We start from the raw sequence: 19,802 nt of genomic DNA on the forward strand, positions 1-19,802 counted from the left end.
TGAGAAGGATAGACACAGGGAGGGTGAGGCAGGCTCCATGGAAATGTCCTGGGCCTTCTCCCAAGCTGTGGTCATGACTGGACCCTGAGGTCACTGCACAAAGTCCCTCCTGAGGGTTGGGAGGTCCTGTTCAGCCCAACCCTCACAAACATGCCCAGACCCTCGGGCTCAGCTGTGGGGAAGCAGGCCAGCCACCAGCACAGCTCACAGAGGCCTTCCTCTGCCCAGGGGGACCTGCTGGTTCTTGGGGAGCCCAGGGGGGCACCCAGGGCCCCATGGCTCATCCTGGAGCAGAGGGGCCCCCTGCATCCCGCCCTCCCATCAGAGAGTGTGATCCTCCTGCAGGCTTCCACACTGGGCACCCAGCGTCCACTCACCCGTCACCCCGATGGCAGAGACGGGGCCCTGGCGCTGGCCGTCGTGGAAGCCATACAGGTTCATCTTGTACTTGTGGTCTGGCTCCAGGCCCGAGATGGTGACCATGTCCTCGTGTCCCGGCACCCTCACCGCCTTGGGCTGGCCGTCCCCGTTCTTGTACTGGACCAGGAAGTGGTCAAACTGGCCCTCGGGGACGGTCCAGGAGAGGAACAGGGAGTCTGGGGTGGCATCTGTCACAGTCAGCTCTCCCAGGCGCGGCTTGATGGGGGCCTCGGGGGTCACGGTGGGCAGAACTGGGGTGGTCCCAGCTTCGTAATCTGGACAGAGACAGGGGGGACAGGTGAGGTCTGCTCAGTCCTCAGTTCAGCACCTCAGGGGCCTACTGCAAAGATAAGGTAACAAGGAACAGACTTTCACTGTGTACAGTGGCTCTCACTCCGACCCTTTCTGGTCCCCTAGCATCTCCTTCCTCATGCTCACCCCTCTCCTCCCTCACCTCGCCCACCACCCACCAACACCCCTGTGACCTCCCCCTCTCCTCGGAACACATGTCCGCGCGGCCACTGTGCCCTGGGCTCCCTGCACTGGGGTCTCGTTGGCATCTCACTGCCTTTGGCTCAGGCCTTGGCCCCTGAGCAGCTCAGAGCTGCTCCCCACAAGGAACCTGCAGTCTTCCTGGTTTTGCTCTCTCCGCAGCTGCCACTGATTCAGTGTCCCACTCTTTCTACAGTGCCTGTCCCAGCTTCTCACTCTCCACACCTGCAGCCCAACCTTCCTTGTTAGGGCCTCCCTCCCACCCCTCCACACAGGGGACCAGAATGGGACTCAAGTGCACAGCTGATGGCATCAGTCCTACTTAAAACTATGCACAACCCTCCGAACCCCCAGAGGAGTCCCTGCTTCCTGAGCTGCCCTTACCTCTCCATCCCCTTCTCTAGACTCCCCCCTACTCAGAGCACTTCATCCAAAACGCTCTCGTGGGCCCCGGTGCTCCAAGTCCCTGGGCCTTTGCACCAGCTGTGACATTGCTGATCTGACACACTGGTCCCCTGCCTGCCCTCAGGTACCAGCCATCCCGCGGTGACTGTGCACAGGCTGCTTAGGGCTCAGCGCCCCGGACTTTCTGTCACATCCGTGTCCTCCTTTGCTTGATTTGCTGGTTCACAGCCTGTCTCCCCTGACCGTGAGCCCCCTTAGTATAAGACCTGGTCTCTGCCAAGTTCAAGGCTGATGCCTGCGAACTCCCACAGCACTTGGCTCAGGCTGCCCCCATGTTAGCTGGCCCATTACAGGCAGAGGTCTGGGAATGTCCGAGCCACGAGGCTGGGTGCTGCAGACAAGATGCTGCTGTCCGAGCACCTCCCGTCCTCTGTCACAGCCTGCAGTCACGCCGCAGAGGCTGCGTCTGAGGACACCCCGGGGACACCAGCACCAGTCCCTCTGCAGATCTCAGACAGACTCCACCCCTTGGTGGTGAGGGGATGCTACCAAAGCGAGTCCTCAGAGCAGCAGCAGCGTCCCGGGGGAGCTCAGGGTGCGGAGTCTCTGGCCCCAGCCCGGTCTGCTGAAAGAATCTCCCCCTTACCAAGGTCCCCAGGCCACTCGTGTGCAGAAGATGACATGCAAGTGGACACGCTGACATCTTCACAAAGATGGTAAAAAAGGGAAAGTTCTCCAGGGCCCGCCCTCACCACCCTGCCTGCCCTGCCCCCACTCACCTGTGAGGCCCACGGTGGACACCGGGCCCACACGCCGCCCCCCGTGCAGGCCATACAGGTGCATCTTGTACTTGCGCCCCGGCTCCAGGCCCTGCACGGTCACCTCGCTCTCCTCACCCCCGACTCGCACCACCTGGGGCCGCCCGTCCCTGTCCTTGTACTGGACAGTGAAGGAGTCGAAGTGGCCCTGGGGGACGGTCCAGGACAGGCTCAGCGAGTCCGGGGAGGATCCCGTCACTGTCAGCTCCCCCAGGAGGGGCTCCTCAGGGGGCTCTGGGGCCTCTGTGCTGGGTTCTGTGGGGCTGGGGGTCTCTTCCTCTGCCGCTGGGAAGGACAGACACAGGGAGGGTGAGGGAGGCTCCATGGAGATGTCCTCGGCCTTCTTCCAAGCTGTGGTTGATTGGACCCTGAGGTCACTACACAGAAGTCCCTCCTGGGGTCTGGGAGGTCCTGCTCAGCCCAACCCCACAAACATACCCAGACCCTAGGGCTCAGCTGTGGGGGAGCAGGCCAGCCACCAGCACAGCTCACAGAGGCCTTCCTCTGCCCAGGGGGACCCGCTGATTCTCGGGGATCCCAGGGGGAGGCACCCAGGGCCCCATGGCTCGGCCTGGAGCAGCGGGGTCCCCTGCATCCCGCCCTCCCATCAGAGAGTGTGATCCTCCTGCAGGCTCCCACACTGGGCACCCAGCGTCCACTCACCCGTCACCCCGATGGCAGAGACGGGGCCCTGGCGCTGGCCGTCGTGGAAGCCATACAGGTTCATCTTGTACTTGTGGTCTGGCTCCAGGCCCGAGATGGTGACCGTGTCCTCGTGTCCCGGCACCCGCACCGCCTTGGGCTGGCCGTCCCCGTTCTTGTACTGGACCAGGAAGTGGTCAAACTGGCCCTCGGGGACGGTCCAGGAGAGGCGCAGGGAGTCCGGGGAGGATCCTGTTACAGTCAGCTCCCCCAGGAGGGGCTCCTCGGAGGGCACCCCGGCCTCTGTGCTGTGTTCTGTGATGCTGGGGGTCTCATCCTCATCCACCTGAGGAACTAAGTAGAGAGATTGGGGGTCGTGGCTTAAGTGGTGACTTGCTCGTATGGTGCCGTCTGCAGGGACGACAAGGTCCATCGTGCTGAAATACTGTTCAAGCTGTAACCTTTGCTACTGGCATAGCCTCCTTGTCTCGGGGAGCTGAGCCAGGCTCCCAAACCCCTGTCGGGTGCCTGCCCATTGGCATGAACCTCCAGAAGGCAATTTGGACGGGTGACAGGAGCCAGAATAATGCTCACGTGCTGTGGCCCAGCAACCTCCTTTCCGGGCAGCCAGCCCGAGAAAAGTATTACAAAGCAGGAAGAGTGGCACCGCGGGAACGCAGCGTGGGCTTGTTAATGTCGGCACCCGGTGCCAAGGCAGGAGGCAGCCCGCAGGAGGCGATGCACTTTTACGGCACTCTCGCCAGGAAGCACCCAGTAACCACCAAAGCGGTGATTAGTGCCGGGTGTGTGGCCACAGGAGAGATGTTCGCAAGGTCACCTGGGTGCAAAGGACAGGCAGAGCCAAGAAGCAAGTTCTCTGCAACTTCCGAAGATGCAGAGAGGACGTTGTGCCCTTTGCTGCGAATGGTGCCTATCAGTGAAAGGCCGTCTCACAGCAGGTGCTTCCCTCGCTTTCAAGCTGTTGGTCAGGCTGCCGTATTCTTTTCGCTAGAAAAGTACAGGCTGAAAGAGGAATCCTGGGTGTCAAGATCAGCAACCCGGTGGAAGATGTTGGGGGTGACACGGGCCTGCTCCCCTTCGTCCATGTTCTGGATTCGCCTCATGACAAAGTAAAAAGTCTGAGCAGCGAATGAGAATTAAAAGCTTGCCTTCAGGGCGTGAACTGTTGTAATGTCCATTTTCTAATGAAACCCCTGTTCTCCCCTCCCCCAACACTCCTGTGAACACAGGTGTAGATGAGGCCCTTCACCCAGGAGTCAGGGAGGCTGAGTGAATGGCTCCTCTGTGCGCGGTGCCTCCGGGGAGGCAGCCGCCTGCCCTGGGAAGGCCCCATCTCACAGGGTGGGCTCTTCCACGGGCAGAGCAACTCTGGTGAAACCCTCTCACCAGACACAGCAATCTGGCTGGCAGTGACTTAGAACAGCCGGCCTGACGGCACGGTTGGGCTGGAATTCACCTTGTGATTTCCTGCCTTATTTCTCAGGGACTAGAAATTGTGTTTTTCATAATTAGAAATGAAATAAGTCATAGGAGTGACTGGGGTAAAGACAAGCAGTACAAGACAGAAGACATTATCTTTAAAATTTTTCCCTGATATAAAAGAAACACATGTCATTTAAGAAAAACTGGACCATGCAGAATAGAATAAAAGGGGGAAAAAAAGTTCTGGAACATTCTATTCTGTCCCACAAACATGCATCTTGTGGGATGTGTTTCCTTCCAGTGTCCTTCCCATCCATGTCATTTTCAAGTGGTTGTGGTCGAACTTTTACACAAATTGTGGGCTCTTTTCTCAATGTAATATTTTAAATTAATTGTCTTACATTAAAACATTTCAATGATGACATAATTGCTCTTCTTACAGATGTTGTCAAACTATTTAACCATCCCAACGTGGCTGGATGTTGGGTTCTCTCTTCCTTTCCCTTTTTTTTTTGTTTTTTATTTTTACTTATAACAAAAATGCTATTATTAAGTTGGAAAAAAATTCTGATATCGCCCTGGCTGGTGTGGCTCACTGGATTAAGTGCAGGCCTGCGAACCAAAGGGTCGCCGGTTAGATTCCCAGTCAGGGCACATGCCTGGGTTGCAGGCCAGGTCCCCATTAGGGGGTCGTGTGAGAGGCAACCACACATTGATGTCTCTCTCTCTTCCCTTCCTCTCTCTCTAAAAAAGAATAAACATCTAAAAGACAAAAAATTCTGGTAAGTGTGCCTGACACATTTCACCTGCGAAGGGGGCCGGATGCCGCCTGTCCAGAGCGCTCACACTGCAGCGGAGGATGACGCTGCAGGCCGGCTGGGCCAACCACTCGGCCTGGGCCACTCGGCCTGGGCCACTCGGCCTGGGCCACAGAGCGGGGGCATGAAGGGGAACATGAAAAGGGAGATAGGCCAGGTCCCTCAGGGGGTAGTGACATAGCAGAGCAGTCAAAGAGTTTACTACCCAAGAGAGAAAAGTAGTTCTCCCCTAAGATGCCCCAAGTAGCGCCTCACTCACCGGTGACGCCCACGGTGGACACGGGGCCCTCACGCCGCCCCTTGTGCAGGCCGTACAGGTGCATCTTGTACTTGCGCCCCGGCTCCAGGCCCTGCACGGTCACCTCGCTCTCCTCACCCCCAACTCGCACCACCTGGGGTCGCCCGTCCCTGTCCTTGTACTGGACTGTGAAGGAGTCGAAGTGGCCCTGGGGGACGGTCCAGGACAGGCTCAGCGAGTCCGGGGAGGATCCCGTCACTGTCAGCTCCCCCAGGAGGGGCTCCTCGGGAGGCTCTGGGGCCTCTGTGCTGGGTTCTGTGGGGCTGGGGGTCTCTTCCTCAGCAGCTGAGAAGGACAGACACAGGGAGGGTGAGGCAGGCTCCATGGAGATGTCCTCGGCCTTCTCCCAAGCTGTGGTCATGACTGGACCCTGAGGTCACTGCACAAAGTCCCTCCTGAGGGTTGGGAGGTCCTGCTCAGCTCAACCTCACAAACATGCCCAGACCCTCGGGCTCAGCTGTGGAGAAGCAGGCCAGCCACCAGCACAGATCACAGAGGCCTTCCTCAGCCCAGGGGGACCTGCTGGTCCTCGGGGATCCCAGGGGGAGGCACCCAGGGCCCCATGGCTCATCCTGGAGCAGAGGGGCCCCCTGCATCCCGCCCACCCAGCAGAGAGTGTGATCCCCCTGCAGGCTCCCACACTGGGCACCCAGCGTCCACTCACCCGTCACCCCGATGGCAGAGACGGGGCCCTGGCGCTGGCCGTCGTGGAAGCCATACAGGTTCATCTTGTACTTGTGGTCTGGCTCCAGGCCCGAGATGGTGACCGTGTCCTCGTGTCCCGGCACCCGCACCGCCTTGGGCTGGCCGTCCCCGTTCTTGTACTGGACCAGGAAGTGGTCAAACTGGCCCTCGGGGACAGTCCAGGAGAGGAACAGGGAGTCTGGGGTGGCATCTGTCACAGTCAGCTCTCCCAGGCTTGGCTTGATGGGGGCCTCGGGGGTCACGGTGGGCAGAACTGGGGTGGTCCCAGCTTCGTAATCTGGACAGAGACAGGGGGGACAGGTGAGGTCTGCTCAGTCCGCAGTTCAGCACCTCAGGGGTCTACTGCAAAGATAAGGTAACAAGGAACAGACTCTCGCTGTGCACAGTGGCTCTCACTCCGACCCTTTCTGGTCCCCTAGCATATCCTTCCTCACCCTCACCCCTCTCCTCCCTCACCTCGCCCACCACCCACCAACACCCCTGTGACCTCCCCCTCTCCTCGGAACACATGTCCACGCGGCCACTGTGCCCTGGGCTCCCTGCACTGGGGTCTCGTTGGCATCTCACTGCCTTTGGCTCAGGCCTTGGCCCCTGAGCAGCTCAGAGCTGCTCCCCACAAGGAACCTGCAGTCTTCCTGGTTCTGCTCTCTCCCCAGCTGCCACTGACTCAGTGTCCCACTCTTTCTACAGTGCCTGTCCCAGCTTCTCACTCTCCACACCTGCAGCCCAACCTTCCTCGTTAGGGCCTCCCTCCCACCCCTCCACACAGGGGACCAGAATGGGACTCAAGTGCACAGCTGATGGCATCAGTCCTACTTAAAACTATCACAACCCTCCGAACCCCCAGAGTCGTCCTTGCTTCCTGAGCTGCCCTTACCTCTCCACCCCCTTCTCAAGAATCCCGCCTACTCAGAGCACTTCATCCAAAACACTCTCGTGGGCCTCGGTGCTCCAAGTCCCTGGGCCTTTGCACCAGCTGTGACATTGCTGATCTGACACACTGGTCCCCTGCCTGCCCTCAGGTACCAGCCATCCCGCGGTGACTGTGCACAGGCTGCTTAGGGCTCAGCGCCCCGGACTTTCTGTCACATCCGTGTCCTCCTTTGTCTGATTTGCTGGTTCACAGCCTGTCTCCCCTGACCGTGAGCCCCCTTAGTATAAGACCTGGTCTCTCTGCCAAGTTCAAGGCTGATGCCTGCGAACTCCCACAGCACTTGGCTCAGGCTGCCCCCATGTTAGCTGGTCCATTACAGGCAGAGGTCTGGGAATGTCCGAGCCCCGAGGCTGGGTGCTGCAGACAAGATGCTGCTGTCCGAGCACCTCCCGTCCTCTGTCACAGCCTGCAGTCACGCCGCAGAGGCTGCGTCTGAGGACACCCCGGGGACACCAGCACCAGTCCCTCTGCAGATCTCAGACAGACTCCACCCCTTGGTGGTGAGGGGATGCTACCAAAGCGAGTCCTCAGAGCAGCAGCAGCATCCCGGGGGAGCTCAGGGTGCGGAGTCTCTGGCCCCAGCCCGGTCTGCTGAAAGAATCTCCCCCTTACCAAGGTCCCCAGGCCACTCGTGTGCAGAAGATGACATGCAAGTGGACACGCTGACATCTTCACAAAGATGGTAAAAAAGGGAAAGTTCTCCAGGGCCCGCCCTCACCACCCTGCCTGCCCCGCCCCCACTCACCTGTGAGGCCCACGGTGGACACCGGGCCCACACGCCGCCCCCCGTGCAGGCCATACAGGTGCATCTTGTACTTGCGCCCCGGCTCCAGGCCCTGCACGGTCACCTCGCTCTCCTCACCCCCGACTCGCACCACCTGGGGCCGCCCGTCCCTGTCCTTGTACTGGACAGTGAAGGAGTCGAAGTGGCCCTGGGGGACGGTCCAGGACAGGCTCAGCGAGTCCAGGGAGGATCCCGTCACTGTCAGCTCCCCCAGGAGGGGCTCCTCGGGAGGCTCTGGGGCCTCTGTGCTGGGTTCTGTGGGGCTGGGGGTCTCTTCCTCAGCAGCTGAGAAGGACAGACACAGGGAGGGTGAGGGAGGCTCCATGGAGATGTCCTCGGCCTTCTCCCAAGCTGTGGTCATGACTGGACCCTGATCACTGCACAGAAGTCCCTCCTGGGGGCTGGGAGCTCCTGCTCAGCCCAACCTCACAAATATGCCCAGACCCTCGGGCTCAGCTGTGGGGGAGCAGGCCAGCCACCAGCACAGCTCACAGAGGCCTTCCTCTGCCCAGGGGGACCTGCTGGTCCTCGGGGAGCCCAGGGGGAGGCACCCAGGGCCTCATGGCTCAGCCTGGAGCAGAGGGGCCTCCTTATCCCGCCCATCCATCAGAGTGTGATCCCCCATAGTGCTCCCATACTGGGGCACCCAGCGTCCACTCACCCGTCACCCCGATGGTTGAGATGGGGCCCTGGCGCTGGCCATCGTGGAAGCCATACAGGTTCATCTTGTACCTGTGGTCTGGCTCCAGGCCCGAGATGGTGACCGTGTCCTCGTGTCCCGGCACCCGCACCGCCTTGGGCTGGCCGTCCCTGTCCTTGTACTGGACCAGGAAGTGGTCAAACTGGCCCTGGGGGACAGTCCAGGAGAGGAATAGGGAGTCCGGGGAAGATCCTGTCACAGTGAGCTCCCCCAGGAGGGGCTTGATGGCTGTCTCGGGGGTCATGGTGGAAGGTTGCGATAGCTCATTGTCCTCATTCCTTAGGCCTAAACAGAGACAGAGAGAGAGAGAAGGTCCTGAGTGAGCAGCCGGCGTCCACAAGGGCTCTGCTCTCCCCTCGGCTCTCATGCTGTCTGGGAGGAAGCCCAGTGGGCAGAGTTCCTCTTGCTCACCTGTCAGAGATTCCACCTGGATAGGACCCAGACGCTGCCAGCCACGGAAACCATACACGTTTACCAGGTATCTGTGGTTGGGTTCCAGTCCAGAGAGGGTGATGTCATGCCGGTTGCCCCCTAAGCTGACGACTTGGAGTTGTCCATCCTTGTCCATGTACTGGACCTCGAAGGAGTCAAATTCCCCCTCAGTAACTGTCCAGGAGAGGCGTAGGGTGTGTGGTGTGGCTTCGTCCACGGTCAGCTCCCCGAGTCGCGGCTCAGACTCTGGCGGGTGTGGGGTGGTGGTCTCAGCTTCCATTTCTTCCCTGGGGGCTGGTGCAGAGAGACAGGTAGAGCTGGGTGATGGGCTGTTGCTGCACCAGGTCTCTCCAAGGGGAGGGCAGGAGGGCAGGAGGTGAAGGCAAGTAGTCCGTGATAAAGGGGCCAACTATGGATAAGCAGGGGGGGATTTCAAAAGCATGCTGCTAAGTGCAAGAAGCCAAACACAAAAGACCATGTGCTGTGTGATTCTGCACATGAAAGCCTCCAAATTCAAAAGGACCCTGATGGGAAGCAATCCACAGTGCCCGAGGCTAGCAGGGCACAGGCGGCAAACACAAGGCCCGAGGGCCAGATCCGGCCGTCCGTCTGGTTTTATCCGGCCTGGCACCAGGTGTCTACCCGGCGGCAGCACCGAGCTCCTCGCCCCTAGTTCAGGAGCAGATCCATGTACACAGTCCTAACATTACATTCGGCCCTTTGATAGCAACCGTGAGGCTGATGTGGCCCCCGGGGAAAATGAGTTTGACACCCCTGCACTAGGGGAACTGTGCAAGGGACACAGCAAACTTTCAGGCCCAGGGAAATGTTTTATAGCTCAGCTGAGATAATGATTTCATGACATTGAATTATTCCCTTTATATGGGTGAGTTTTATTGTACATAAAGTACACCTCCATATGGCTGACCCCTTTCTCTAAACAAAGGGACACAGGAAGCTCGGAAATGGTGTGGCTGGGTGAGGCCAGGAAGCCCTGGCAGGAAGGAGGAGCAATCTATTCTGGCCACAGCCACACTCACCGGTCACGGCGACGGCGGCGACGGGCCCCACACGCCGGCCCTCATGCAGCCCGTAGAGCAGCAGCTTGTACCTGCGGGAGGGGTCCAGGCCCAGGACCCTGACCTCCCTGAGGCTGCCCTCCACGGGCACCACCTGGGGCTGCCCGTCCTTGTCCTTGTACTGGATCACGAAGGAGTCAAACTGGCCCTCAGGGACCGTCCATGCAAGGCCCACGGAGTCTGGTGTCACGCTGGTCACCTGTAGCTCCTCCCCCAGATGGGGTTTTGAGGGACGCTTTGTTCCAGCATCATCCACAGCACCCTGGGTCTCTGAGATGTAGACACAGAGGGAACGGCTGAGATGTGTCTGGAAGTCTGGGTGACCTTGAAGGGCAGGAGCGAGAGGTCTGGAGCCTGGGCTTTAGGTGAATCCCAAAGGGCTGGTGCTGTGGGCTTATGCAAGGAGAGGGGGGACTGGGGCCTAGCCCGGGGGGCTGGAACCATATAGCTGTGAGGGCAGCCAGCACAAGTGACCACCGGTAGCCCTGGCCTGGCAGAGTGCCAGACACCTTCCCCAGGGCCTTGGGGAACAGGGGCAGGCCCTGCAGGGGAGGCCCTCACCTGTGGTGCCGTCAGCAGTGAGGGGGCCGTGGCGTTTCTTGCCCAGGAGGCCATAGAGGAGGAATCTGTACTTGCGGCCGCTGTCCAGAGAGGTGATGGTGACTGAGCGTTCGTGACCCACCACAGGCACTACCCGGGGCCCGTCCCTGTCCTTGAACTGGACCGCAAAGGAGTCGAAGTGGCCCTCGGGGACCGTCCAGGAGAGGCGCAGTGAGTCCGTGGTGGGGTCTGTCACCCGCAGCTCCCCGAGGCGGGGTGGCGCCCCTGGGCTGGCATCATGGTGGGCAGCTGACAGAGAGGAAGAGTTCTCAGGTTTACCTTCCAAAGTGACTCCTTTACTGCCTCTTGCTGGAGTTGGAAAAACCCAGAACTGCCCAAATGATCAGCCCCCCCCCCCCCCAAATCTTTCTATCACCTTCCCAGTGCCACCACCATCCCCAGCTGGCCTGTGCCTCTGTCCACATAAGCAATCAGGAGGGGTCTTCTGCCCTGAGACACCTCTGGGAAAAGAGATTTCCTGGCCTGCAGCTTATCTTATCCCTCCGGCTGTCCAGATTCTCCCCACCAGTTCGAGACCAGTTCCCTAGCAGGTGCAGCTTGTCACAGGCTTAGAGGGTTGTGTCCTTTTACCAAGGAGCCCGCTCTTTGTGGTGTGACTGCCTCTGGGGAACCCTGAGGGTCCTGGGGACATGAGTCAGACAGGGGCACAAGACCCCTGATGGGGGCAGACAGCAGGAGGGAGGCATGATGTTATGACGGAGGTGATCCTTGTAGGCCCTGGTAGAGGGGGGCTGCCTATATGTGAGGGGAGTCAGGGAGAAGGTGGGGAGCTGAGACAGGAAAGGAATCTGGTGTCAGCCCAAGAAGCCATCCTGAGGCCTGAGAAGGAGCTGGCCCACTGCCTTCCTGGGCAGCAAGGACGCTGACAGCATTGTTATTGCAAGGGTTTTCTGGCAACAGGGAGCCCCCTGGGGCAGGGCAGGGCCTGGACCAAAAACCCAGGAAAGGGCCACAGCTGGGCAGCCAGCCCTGGGCTCCTGGGGACCTTGGTTTCTGAGGCTCCAGTAGGAGGACAGGGAAGGAAAGATATGGAACCAGATGGGCCTGAGCCAACAGGGTAAGAGATTGCGTGGGAGTCAGAGGGTAGATGGCAGAACTCTCAGGAGGGGGCAGTGCCACAGGGCTGAGGACCCTCAGGGCCCAGGGAGGCAGGAAAGGCTCTGCTCCCTTCTCTCCCTTCCCAGTACCTGCTCCCCATGCCCCACCTTCCAGGATGGGATCTGGAGGGTCTACCCCCTTGCAACAGGAGCAGGGATTATGAGAAGACAGGGAGAGCTGGGGGACGGATCCAGGTCTGGCCCGTCACCCTGGCTCTCGGTGCCTTGGACCGGGCAGCTTTGCCAATGAAACAGGAGGACAGAGGGGAGGCCTGACAGGTGAGACAGGAGACCAGACAGGGTGAAGAGGGGCCTCGGGTTCAGCGTCAGGGGGTCCCTGTCACCCGCCTTTGCCCCCCCAGAGACAGGGCTGAGTGGTTTCCCTTCCTGGATCCCAAAGAGCAGCTGCTTGTACTTCCTGTTGGGCCCCAGGCTTCTGATGGTGACCTCTAGCTGGTCTGTGGCCACAGACACCACCTGGGGCTGCCCATCCCTGTCCTTGTACTGGACCACAAAGGAGTCAAATTTGTCCTCAGGGACCACCCAACCGAAAGGCCCACAGAGTCGAGTCAGGGGTCACAGGGGTCACGTCTGTCACCGTTAGGTCCCCTAGGTGCGGCTCCTGGGGGGACTCTGGGGCTGGTGGGAGGGGCACTGGGATGGGGGAAGACAAAGGACAGTGCTGAGATTTCCGGAGGGACAACTCTCCCCCCAGGGCTCCGGGCCCCCAGGGCCTCAGGAGCCTCAAACTGAGATGGGAGACAGGCACACCTTTACTTGGCACTGACCGCTAACTGAAACGCAGCGCTCCCTTCCACGACGAGCACAGGCAGCCGGCCACGGTGCACGGGCAGTGCCTGCGGCTCTGTCCCCAGCGGAAACCACGGACGTTTCCACATCAACTCAGAGTCACTGCAGAGACTTCGCAGCACGGGTCACGCTCCCCACTGCTCCCAAATGTGACACTAAGTCTCGTTACTTAGTGAACGAATAGAGAGGGTTCTGTGTTGGAATGGACTTTAAAAATACTTTGGTTAACTGTGTATCAACACAACTGATCTCCCTGTAATGCTGTGCATTTTGTTTTCTAGACTTGGAAACTGCTCTGAAGGGCATCTGTGCTTGTCACCAGACACCGTGGAAAAACTACGGTGGGAGCCCGTGACCAGGGGGCAGGGGAGCCCTGGAGACCGAGAGCGAGGGCCGCTTCCAGAGGCACCTGCTTGCCTGACAGGGGATTCAAGAGGTGAGTGCCACTTAACCCCAACAAAATGGGGCAGCAGGGGAGGGGGCAGCCATGTCCGGGTCACAGGAGCTTATAAAGAGAAGGGAAGAGACAACTGTGGGCAGTAAGAGAGGGAGACCCTCAGCGCTGGATCTGGGTCAGGTGACAGGAAGACACTCCAGCCTGGGGGAGGAGCCAAGGGGTCCGGGGAGAGACTAAGATGCCTTGTGACCCCAGGTAAACCGGCAGAGGCCACCAAGGCAGGACCCAAAAGAGAAGTTGCGGGCGGCGCCTCTGGATAACCAGGCTTAGGGACCGCCTGGCCCCTCACTCACCTGTCACAGCCACCACAGACAGGGGGCCCACGCGCTGCCGGCCATGGAGCCCATAAACATGCATCTTGTACTTGTGTGCGGGCTCTAGGCCAGGGATGGTGGCCTCGTGCCGGTCTGTGGCCACAGGAACAACCTGGAGCTGCCCGTCCTTGTCCTTGTACTGGACCACGAAGGAGTCAAACTGGCCCTCAGGGACTGTCCACACGAGGCCCACAGAGGTGGGGGTCACATCTGTCACTGTCAGGACCCCCAGGCGTGGCTCCAGGGGGGGGCTGGTGGCTGCAGGAGTCTCTTCTGGTTGTGGAGCTGCGAGAGATTGTGGGAGGCCGTTAGGAAAAGCCTTTCTTTCCCTTGGTGGTAATTACGTCTGTTGTTTTTGTGGTGCCCGGGAGGTGGGTCTGATGGGAAACTAAACTAATTGGCAACGTCTGTCTGGCCGACAGCCCTTTACTAAGTCCCTGCCAGGCCCTGAGGCTGTGCTTTGGGGGAGCAGTCAGCCGTCACGGAGACCCGGGAAAGTGGCTGAGCTTCCACCCGTGCCTCGATGGCGCCCCCACTGTCTACACCTTCACGGCGACCTCCAGGCTGCTCCGCATCTTCCTCGGGTGCCTCTCAGTGTCTCAGATTCAACCATCCAAACCCCAGCTCAGGGGCTCCTCCCACACCTGCCATCTCCTGGTCTCCCCAGCGCCATACTCAGTCCTCTCCGACCCCCAGCCCAGCCCAGGAGCCGTCCTGTGGGCGCCATCTGCAGAAGCTGACCCTCCTCACCGACTGGCCCGCTACTATGTCCAGGCACCTCCTGCTCTTATGGGATTATGGGACTGTCCCCGAAATCTCCTCCCTCTCGCACCCTCAGCCCTCCTCCCCGTTCCGCACCATTAACACACTAGTCAGAGCTGCTCCCGCCGTGGCGCCCCTCTCTCTCAGAGAGAAAGCCAAATCCGCACAATGGCCTCGCGGTCCAACACGTTTGTCTGTCTCCCAGCCCCCCACCCCCAATTCCAGAACGTTCCTTGGTCCACGGACATTCAGGCACCGTCCTTCTACCCTGCATGCTTGTCCCCAAGGACCTCGGGGGCTTGTCCTCTCCTTCCTTCAGTCTTTCCTCAGCCTGGCCCTTTCCCGCCTCCTTCCCATCCACTGACCGACTGGCCTTGGCTCTTCTCCCCAGCTTGTCACTGTCACTGTGGCACCACTGACCCATCCGTGCGGTTGGGTGCCAGCCTCTCCCCGCAGGCAGGAGCCCTGGCTGTTCACTGCTGTGCCCCCAGCCCCTGGCGCCCCAGCCCTCCCCCGGCCCCCCGGCCCCCCGCGGGTGCTCCACAGTGTTTGTTAATGAGACTCTGCGTGGCTGGGCTGGGAAAATCCGAACTCGGGACCTCCTGGCCCCCACAGCCCAGAACGATCCTGGAGCTACCGCACCAGTGGCCGAACCTGGAAGGTGGTCCCGACAGGCAATTGGCAGGGGTGGCGGGCTGTGGGCGGGGTTTCCAATAGCTTGTTTCTCTGGCTCCTGAGAAGACTAGGTTCCAGACAGATGAAACCTGCTTCACAAATGAGCTGCTGCTGAGGTCTCAGGAAGACACAGATGAGTCTGAGAGGGGAGGCTGGAGACGGAGGAAGCTAAAGGGGCGGGAGTGGTCACTGCTGAGCAGCAATGAGGCACAGGTGCCAGGCTGGGCACTGGAGTTCGCTTCATTTGCCTTCTGACTCTGCTAGTTCCTGCAGCAGCCACTCCCTGCCCATGTTTGCCCTCTCTGAACTTCTTTCCACGGGAAGGAGAAACTGTTCCTCACCACCAAGCCTTATGGGAAGTGGTTTGGCTTGACTGGGAAGCTGGGATTATACCTACCCATGGGTATGGCAGTCCCAAGGTTGCGTTTGGCATGACCTTTTTCCAATTTAGAAATGTTTCTCGCTAGCCGCACGCATTTCTTCTCCTGCCAGGCATGGCCTCGGTCAGCATGGGGGCCTGCCTCTGATGATGACCAGGCTGCTGGACCCCACAGTTACGAGCTGGGACAGCCGGAATGGAACTCAGCTTGTCCGATTCCAGAACTCGATCTTCCTCACTGCACAGTCCGTGCCCAACACAGCCCATCCTTACCCAGGGACCAGGGACGGCCTTGCAGAGCCCCGTGTGGCTGCCCAGGACAGACAAACGGGGCACGGGCAGCCCCTGGAGAAACCTCAGCCTCAGGTTCCGGGCCTGACACGAGCCTCCACCCTGCGCCACGCAGGAGTCAGGGCAGCACTGCCATCTTCCTGCTCAGTGCTGACTAACGCAAGAAAAGAAACCAGGGGTGGAAAGTTCTGGAAACATAAGCCAACCAAGTCACAGTGAGGTTGGGCTTTGTGGAAATACAGAAACCTTCCTCTGGAAACCTGTTCCTCTGCTTTCAAGGTTGTACCCTTTCTCTTTACAGTAAAAACTGTTTTTCAAAAATGTGTCTTTCTTTCAGTGAGCTAAGGCGGAAAGAGATTCCCGCTTGCTCTGACCAAGCTGGGCAGGTTTCCAGAGGGTCCCGGAGGTCACCCGGGGCCCGGACCATTGTGCTGAGACTCCAGAGAGGAGGCGCCCGAGCTGGGTCGCCCACGACGGCCGAGATGGCCTGGGCCTGCGCCTCAGAGGGGCGGGAGGGATGTTCGTCCTAGCTGTAAAGGCATCCACTGGGACAGTGAAGAGAGAGGCCAGACGTGCTGAGGAAGGAGCCAACGTCTCCTGCACACTCTGACCATCTGGGTTGCCGAAAGGGCAGCCCGAGTGCGGGCAACGGTGCCACTTGAGCCGTGTGCTCTGACAGCTCGTTCTCTGTGCCAGGCCTTCCCATGCTCCAGGCTGCTGCTCCCTGAGCCTCGCACCAGCCCCGGGAGGTGGACGTTGTGGTCCCCGGTTTCCAGTGAGCAAACACAGGCACCGAAAGCTTAGACTTGTTCAAGGCTGTACAGCCAGTTGTAGTCCCTACCTGTCCCCTGCTCTTTCTGGGTCGTTCCCAAGCAGGAGGCGCCACGCAGTCCCCTGCAGCCAGTCGGCAATCCCACAGAAGGGTTAGGGACCCAGTGGGAGGAAAGAACTAGGCCTGACCCACTCACCGGTGATGCCCACGGTGGACACAGGGCCCTCACGCCGCCCCTTGTACAGGCCGTACAGGTGCATCTTGTACTTGCGCCCCGGCTCCAGGCCCTGCACGGTCACCTCGCTCTCCTCACCCCCGACTCGCACCACTTGGGGCCGCCCGTCCCTGTCCTTGTACTGGACAGTGAAGGAGTCGAAGTGGCCCTGGGGGACGGTCCAGGACAGGCTCAGCGAGTCCGGGGAGGATCCCGTCACTGTCAGCTCCCCCAGGAGGGGCTCCTCGGGGGGCTCTGGGGCCTCTGTGCTGGGTTCTGTGGGGCTGGGGGTCTCTTCCTCAGCAGCTGAGAAGGACAGACACAGGGAGGGTGAGGGAGGCTCCATGGAAATGTCCTCGGCCTTCTCCCAAGCTGAGGTCATGACTGGACCCTGATCACTGCACAGAAGTCCCTCCTGGGGGCTGGGAGGTCCTGCTCAGCCCAACCCCACAAACATGCCCAGACTCTAGGGCTCAGCTGTGGGGAAGCAGGCCAGCCACCAGCACAGTTCACAGAGGCCTTCCTCTGCCCAGGAGGACCCACTGGTTCGCGGGGAGCCTAGGGGGCACCCAGGGCCCCATGGCTCAGCCTGGAGCAGAGGGGCCCCCTGCATCCCGCCCTCCCATCAGAGAGTGTGATCCCCCTGCAGGCTCCCACACTGGGCACCCAGCGTCCACTCACCCGTCACCCCGATGGCAGAGACGGGGCCCTGGCGCTGGCCATCGTGGAAGCCAAACAGGTTCATCTTGTACTTGTGGTCTGGCTCCAGGCCCGAGATGGTGACCGTGTCCTCATGTCCCGGCACCCGCACCGCCTTGGGCTGGCCGTCCCCGTTCTTGTACTGGACCAGGAAGTGGTCAAACTGGCCCTCGGGGATGGTCCAGGAGAGGAACAGGGAGTCTGGGGTGGCATCTGTCACAGTCAGCTCTCCCAGGCTTGGCTTGAAGGGGGCCTCGGGGGTCACGGTAGGCAGAACTGGGGTGGTCCCAGCTTCGTAATCTGGACAGAGACAGGGGGGACAGGTGAGGTCTGCTCAGTCCTCAGTTCAGCACCTCAGGGGCCTACTGCAAAGATAAGGTAACAAGGAACAGACTTTCACTGTGTACAGTGGCTCTCACTCTGACCCTTTCTGGTCCCCTAGCATCTCCTTCCTCACCCTCACCCCTCTCCTCCCTCACCTCGCCCACCACCCACCAACACCCCTGTGACCTCCCCCTCTCCTTGGAACACATGTCCACGCGGCCACTGTGCCCTGGGCTCCCTGCACTGGGGTCTTGTTGGCATCTCACTGCCTTTGGCTCAGGCCTTGGTCCCTGAGCAGCTCAGAGCTGCTCCCCACAAGGAATCTGCAGTCTTCCTGGTTCTGCTCTCTCCCCAGCTGCCACTGACTCAGTGTCCCACTCTTTCTACAGTGCCTGCCCCAGCTCCTCACTCTCCACACCTGCAGCCCAACCTTCCTCGTTAGGGCCTCCCTCCCACCCCTCCACACAGGGGACCAGAATGGGACTCAAGTGCACAGCTGATGGCATCAGTCCTACTTAAAACTATCACAACCCTCTGAACCCCCAGAGGAGTCGCTGCTTCCTGAGCTGCCCTTACCTCTCCACCCCCTTCTCTAGACTAACCCCTACTCGGAGCACTTCATCCAAAACGCTCTTGTGGGCCCCGGTGCTCCAAGTCCCTGGGCCTTTGCACCAGCTGTGACATTGCTGATCTGACACACTGGTCCCCTGCCTGCCCTCAGGTACCAGCCATCCCGCGGTGACTGTGCACAGGCTGCTTAGGGCTCAGCGCCCCGGACTTTCTGTCACATCCGTGTCCTCCTTTGCCTGATTTGCTGGTTCACAGCCTGTCTCCCCTGACCGTGAGCCCCCTTAGTATAAGACCTGGTCTCTCTGCCAAGTTCAAGGCTGATGCCTGAGAACTCCCACAGCACTTGGCTCAGGCTGCCCCCATGTTAGCTGGTCCATTACAGGCAGAGGTCTGGGAATGTCCGAGCCACGAGGCTGGGTGCTGCAGACAAGATGCTGCTGTCCGAGCACCTCCCGTCCTCTGTCACAGCCTGCAGTCACACCGCAGAGGCTGCGTCTGAGGACACCCCGGGGACACCAGCACCAGTCCCTCTGCAGATCTCAGACAGACTCCACCCCTTGGTGGTGAGGGGATGCTACCAAAGCGAGTCCTCAGAGCAGCAGCAGCGTCCCGGGGGAGCTCAGGGTGCGGAGTGTCTGGCCCCAGCCCGGTCTGCTGAAAGAATCTCCCCCTTACCTAGGTCCCCAGGCCACTCGTGTGCAGAAGATGACATGCAAGTGGACACGCTGACATCTTCACAAAGATGGTAAAAAAGGGAAAGTTCTCCAGGGCCCGCCCTCACCACCCTGCCTGCCCCGCCCCCACTCACCTGTGAGGCCCACGGTGGACACCGGGCCCACACGCCGCCCCCCGTGCAGGCCATACAGGTGCATCTTGTACTTGCGCCCCGGCTCCAGGCCCTGCACGGTCACCTCGCTCTCCTCACCCCCGACTCGCACCACCTGGGGCCGCCCGTCCCTGTCTTTGTACTGGACAGTGAAGGAGTCGAAGTGGCCCTGGGGGACGGTCCAGGACAGGCTCAGCGAGTCCAGGGAGGATCCCGTCACTGTCAGCTCCCCCAGGAGGGGCTCCTCAGGGGGCTCTGGGGCCTCTGTGCTGGGTTCTGTGGGGCTGGGGGTCTCTTCCTCAGCAGCTGAGAAGGACAGACACAGGGAGGGTGAGGGAGGCTCCATGGAGATGTCCTCGGCCTTCTCCCAAGCTGTGGTCATGACTGGACCCTGATCACTGCACAAAGTCCCTCCTGGGGGCTGGGAGGTCCTGCAGAGCCCAACCCCACATACATGCCCAGTCCCTCGGGGTCAGCTGTGGGCAGCCAGCAGGCCAGCCACCAGCACAGATCACAGAGGCCTTCCTCTGCCCAGGGGAACCCGCTGGTTCTCGGGGAGCCCAGGGGGAGGCACCCAGGGCCCCATAGCTCAACCTGGAGCAGAGGGGCCCCCTGCATCCCTCCCATCCATCAAAGAGTGTGATCCCCCTGCAGGCTCCCACCCTGTGGCACCCAACATCCACTCACCTGTCACCCCGATGGCAGAGACGGGGCCCTGGCGCTGGCCGTCGTGGAAGCCATACAGGTTCATCTTGTACTTGTGGTCTGGCTCCAGGCCCGAGATGGTGACCGTGTCCTCGTGTCCCGGCACCCTCACTGCCTTGGGCTGGCCGTCCCCGTTCTTGTACTGGACCAGGAAGTGGTCAAACTGGCCCTGAGGGACGGTCCAGGACAGGCTCAGCGAGTCCGGGGAGGATCCCGTCACTGTCAGCTCCCCCAGGAGGGGCTCCTCGGGGGGCTCTGGGGCCTCTGTGCTGGGTTCTGTGGGGCTGGGGGTCTCTTCCTCAGCAGCTGAGAAGGA

At 60.5% G+C, this 19,802-nt stretch overlaps 1 protein-coding gene and 1 long non-coding RNA gene across 4 annotated transcripts in view; one reads left to right on the forward strand and one right to left on the reverse strand.

The window, feature by feature from the left end:
* Nucleotides 1-19,802, reverse strand: part of TNXB (tenascin XB) — a 57,631-nt gene that overhangs the window by 8,172 nt on the left and 29,657 nt on the right. For all 3 annotated transcript variants that reach the window (XM_053913766.2, XM_071219684.1, XM_053913765.2), the window contains 15 exons: nt 19,469-19,792; nt 18,764-19,087; nt 17,044-17,361; nt 16,345-16,668; nt 13,249-13,554; nt 10,532-10,819; nt 9,932-10,240; nt 8,871-9,185; nt 8,421-8,744; nt 7,721-8,044; nt 6,001-6,318; nt 5,298-5,621; nt 2,799-3,131; nt 2,097-2,420; nt 378-695 (listed from right to left, as the gene is read on the reverse strand). In XM_053913766.2, the coding sequence (XP_053769741.1) occupies nt 378-695; nt 2,097-2,420; nt 2,799-3,131; nt 5,298-5,621; nt 6,001-6,318; nt 7,721-8,044; nt 8,421-8,744; nt 8,871-9,185; nt 9,932-10,240; nt 10,532-10,819; nt 13,249-13,554; nt 16,345-16,668; nt 17,044-17,361; nt 18,764-19,087; nt 19,469-19,792 (4,773 nt within the window). The remainder of the gene's footprint in view (nt 1-377; nt 696-2,096; nt 2,421-2,798; nt 3,132-5,297; nt 5,622-6,000; nt 6,319-7,720; nt 8,045-8,420; nt 8,745-8,870; nt 9,186-9,931; nt 10,241-10,531; nt 10,820-13,248; nt 13,555-16,344; nt 16,669-17,043; nt 17,362-18,763; nt 19,088-19,468; nt 19,793-19,802) is intronic.
* On the forward strand, nt 10,886-15,711 carry LOC123479463 (uncharacterized). The gene is made up of 3 exons (XR_006655087.2): nt 10,886-11,648; nt 12,780-12,934; nt 13,692-15,711. It is a non-coding gene; the product is annotated as an uncharacterized lncRNA (long non-coding RNA).

Source organism: Desmodus rotundus, chromosome 11 (assembly GCF_022682495.2).
Source record: "Desmodus rotundus isolate HL8 chromosome 11, HLdesRot8A.1, whole genome shotgun sequence".
In the NCBI taxonomy this organism is placed as follows: domain Eukaryota; kingdom Metazoa; phylum Chordata; class Mammalia; order Chiroptera; family Phyllostomidae; genus Desmodus; species Desmodus rotundus.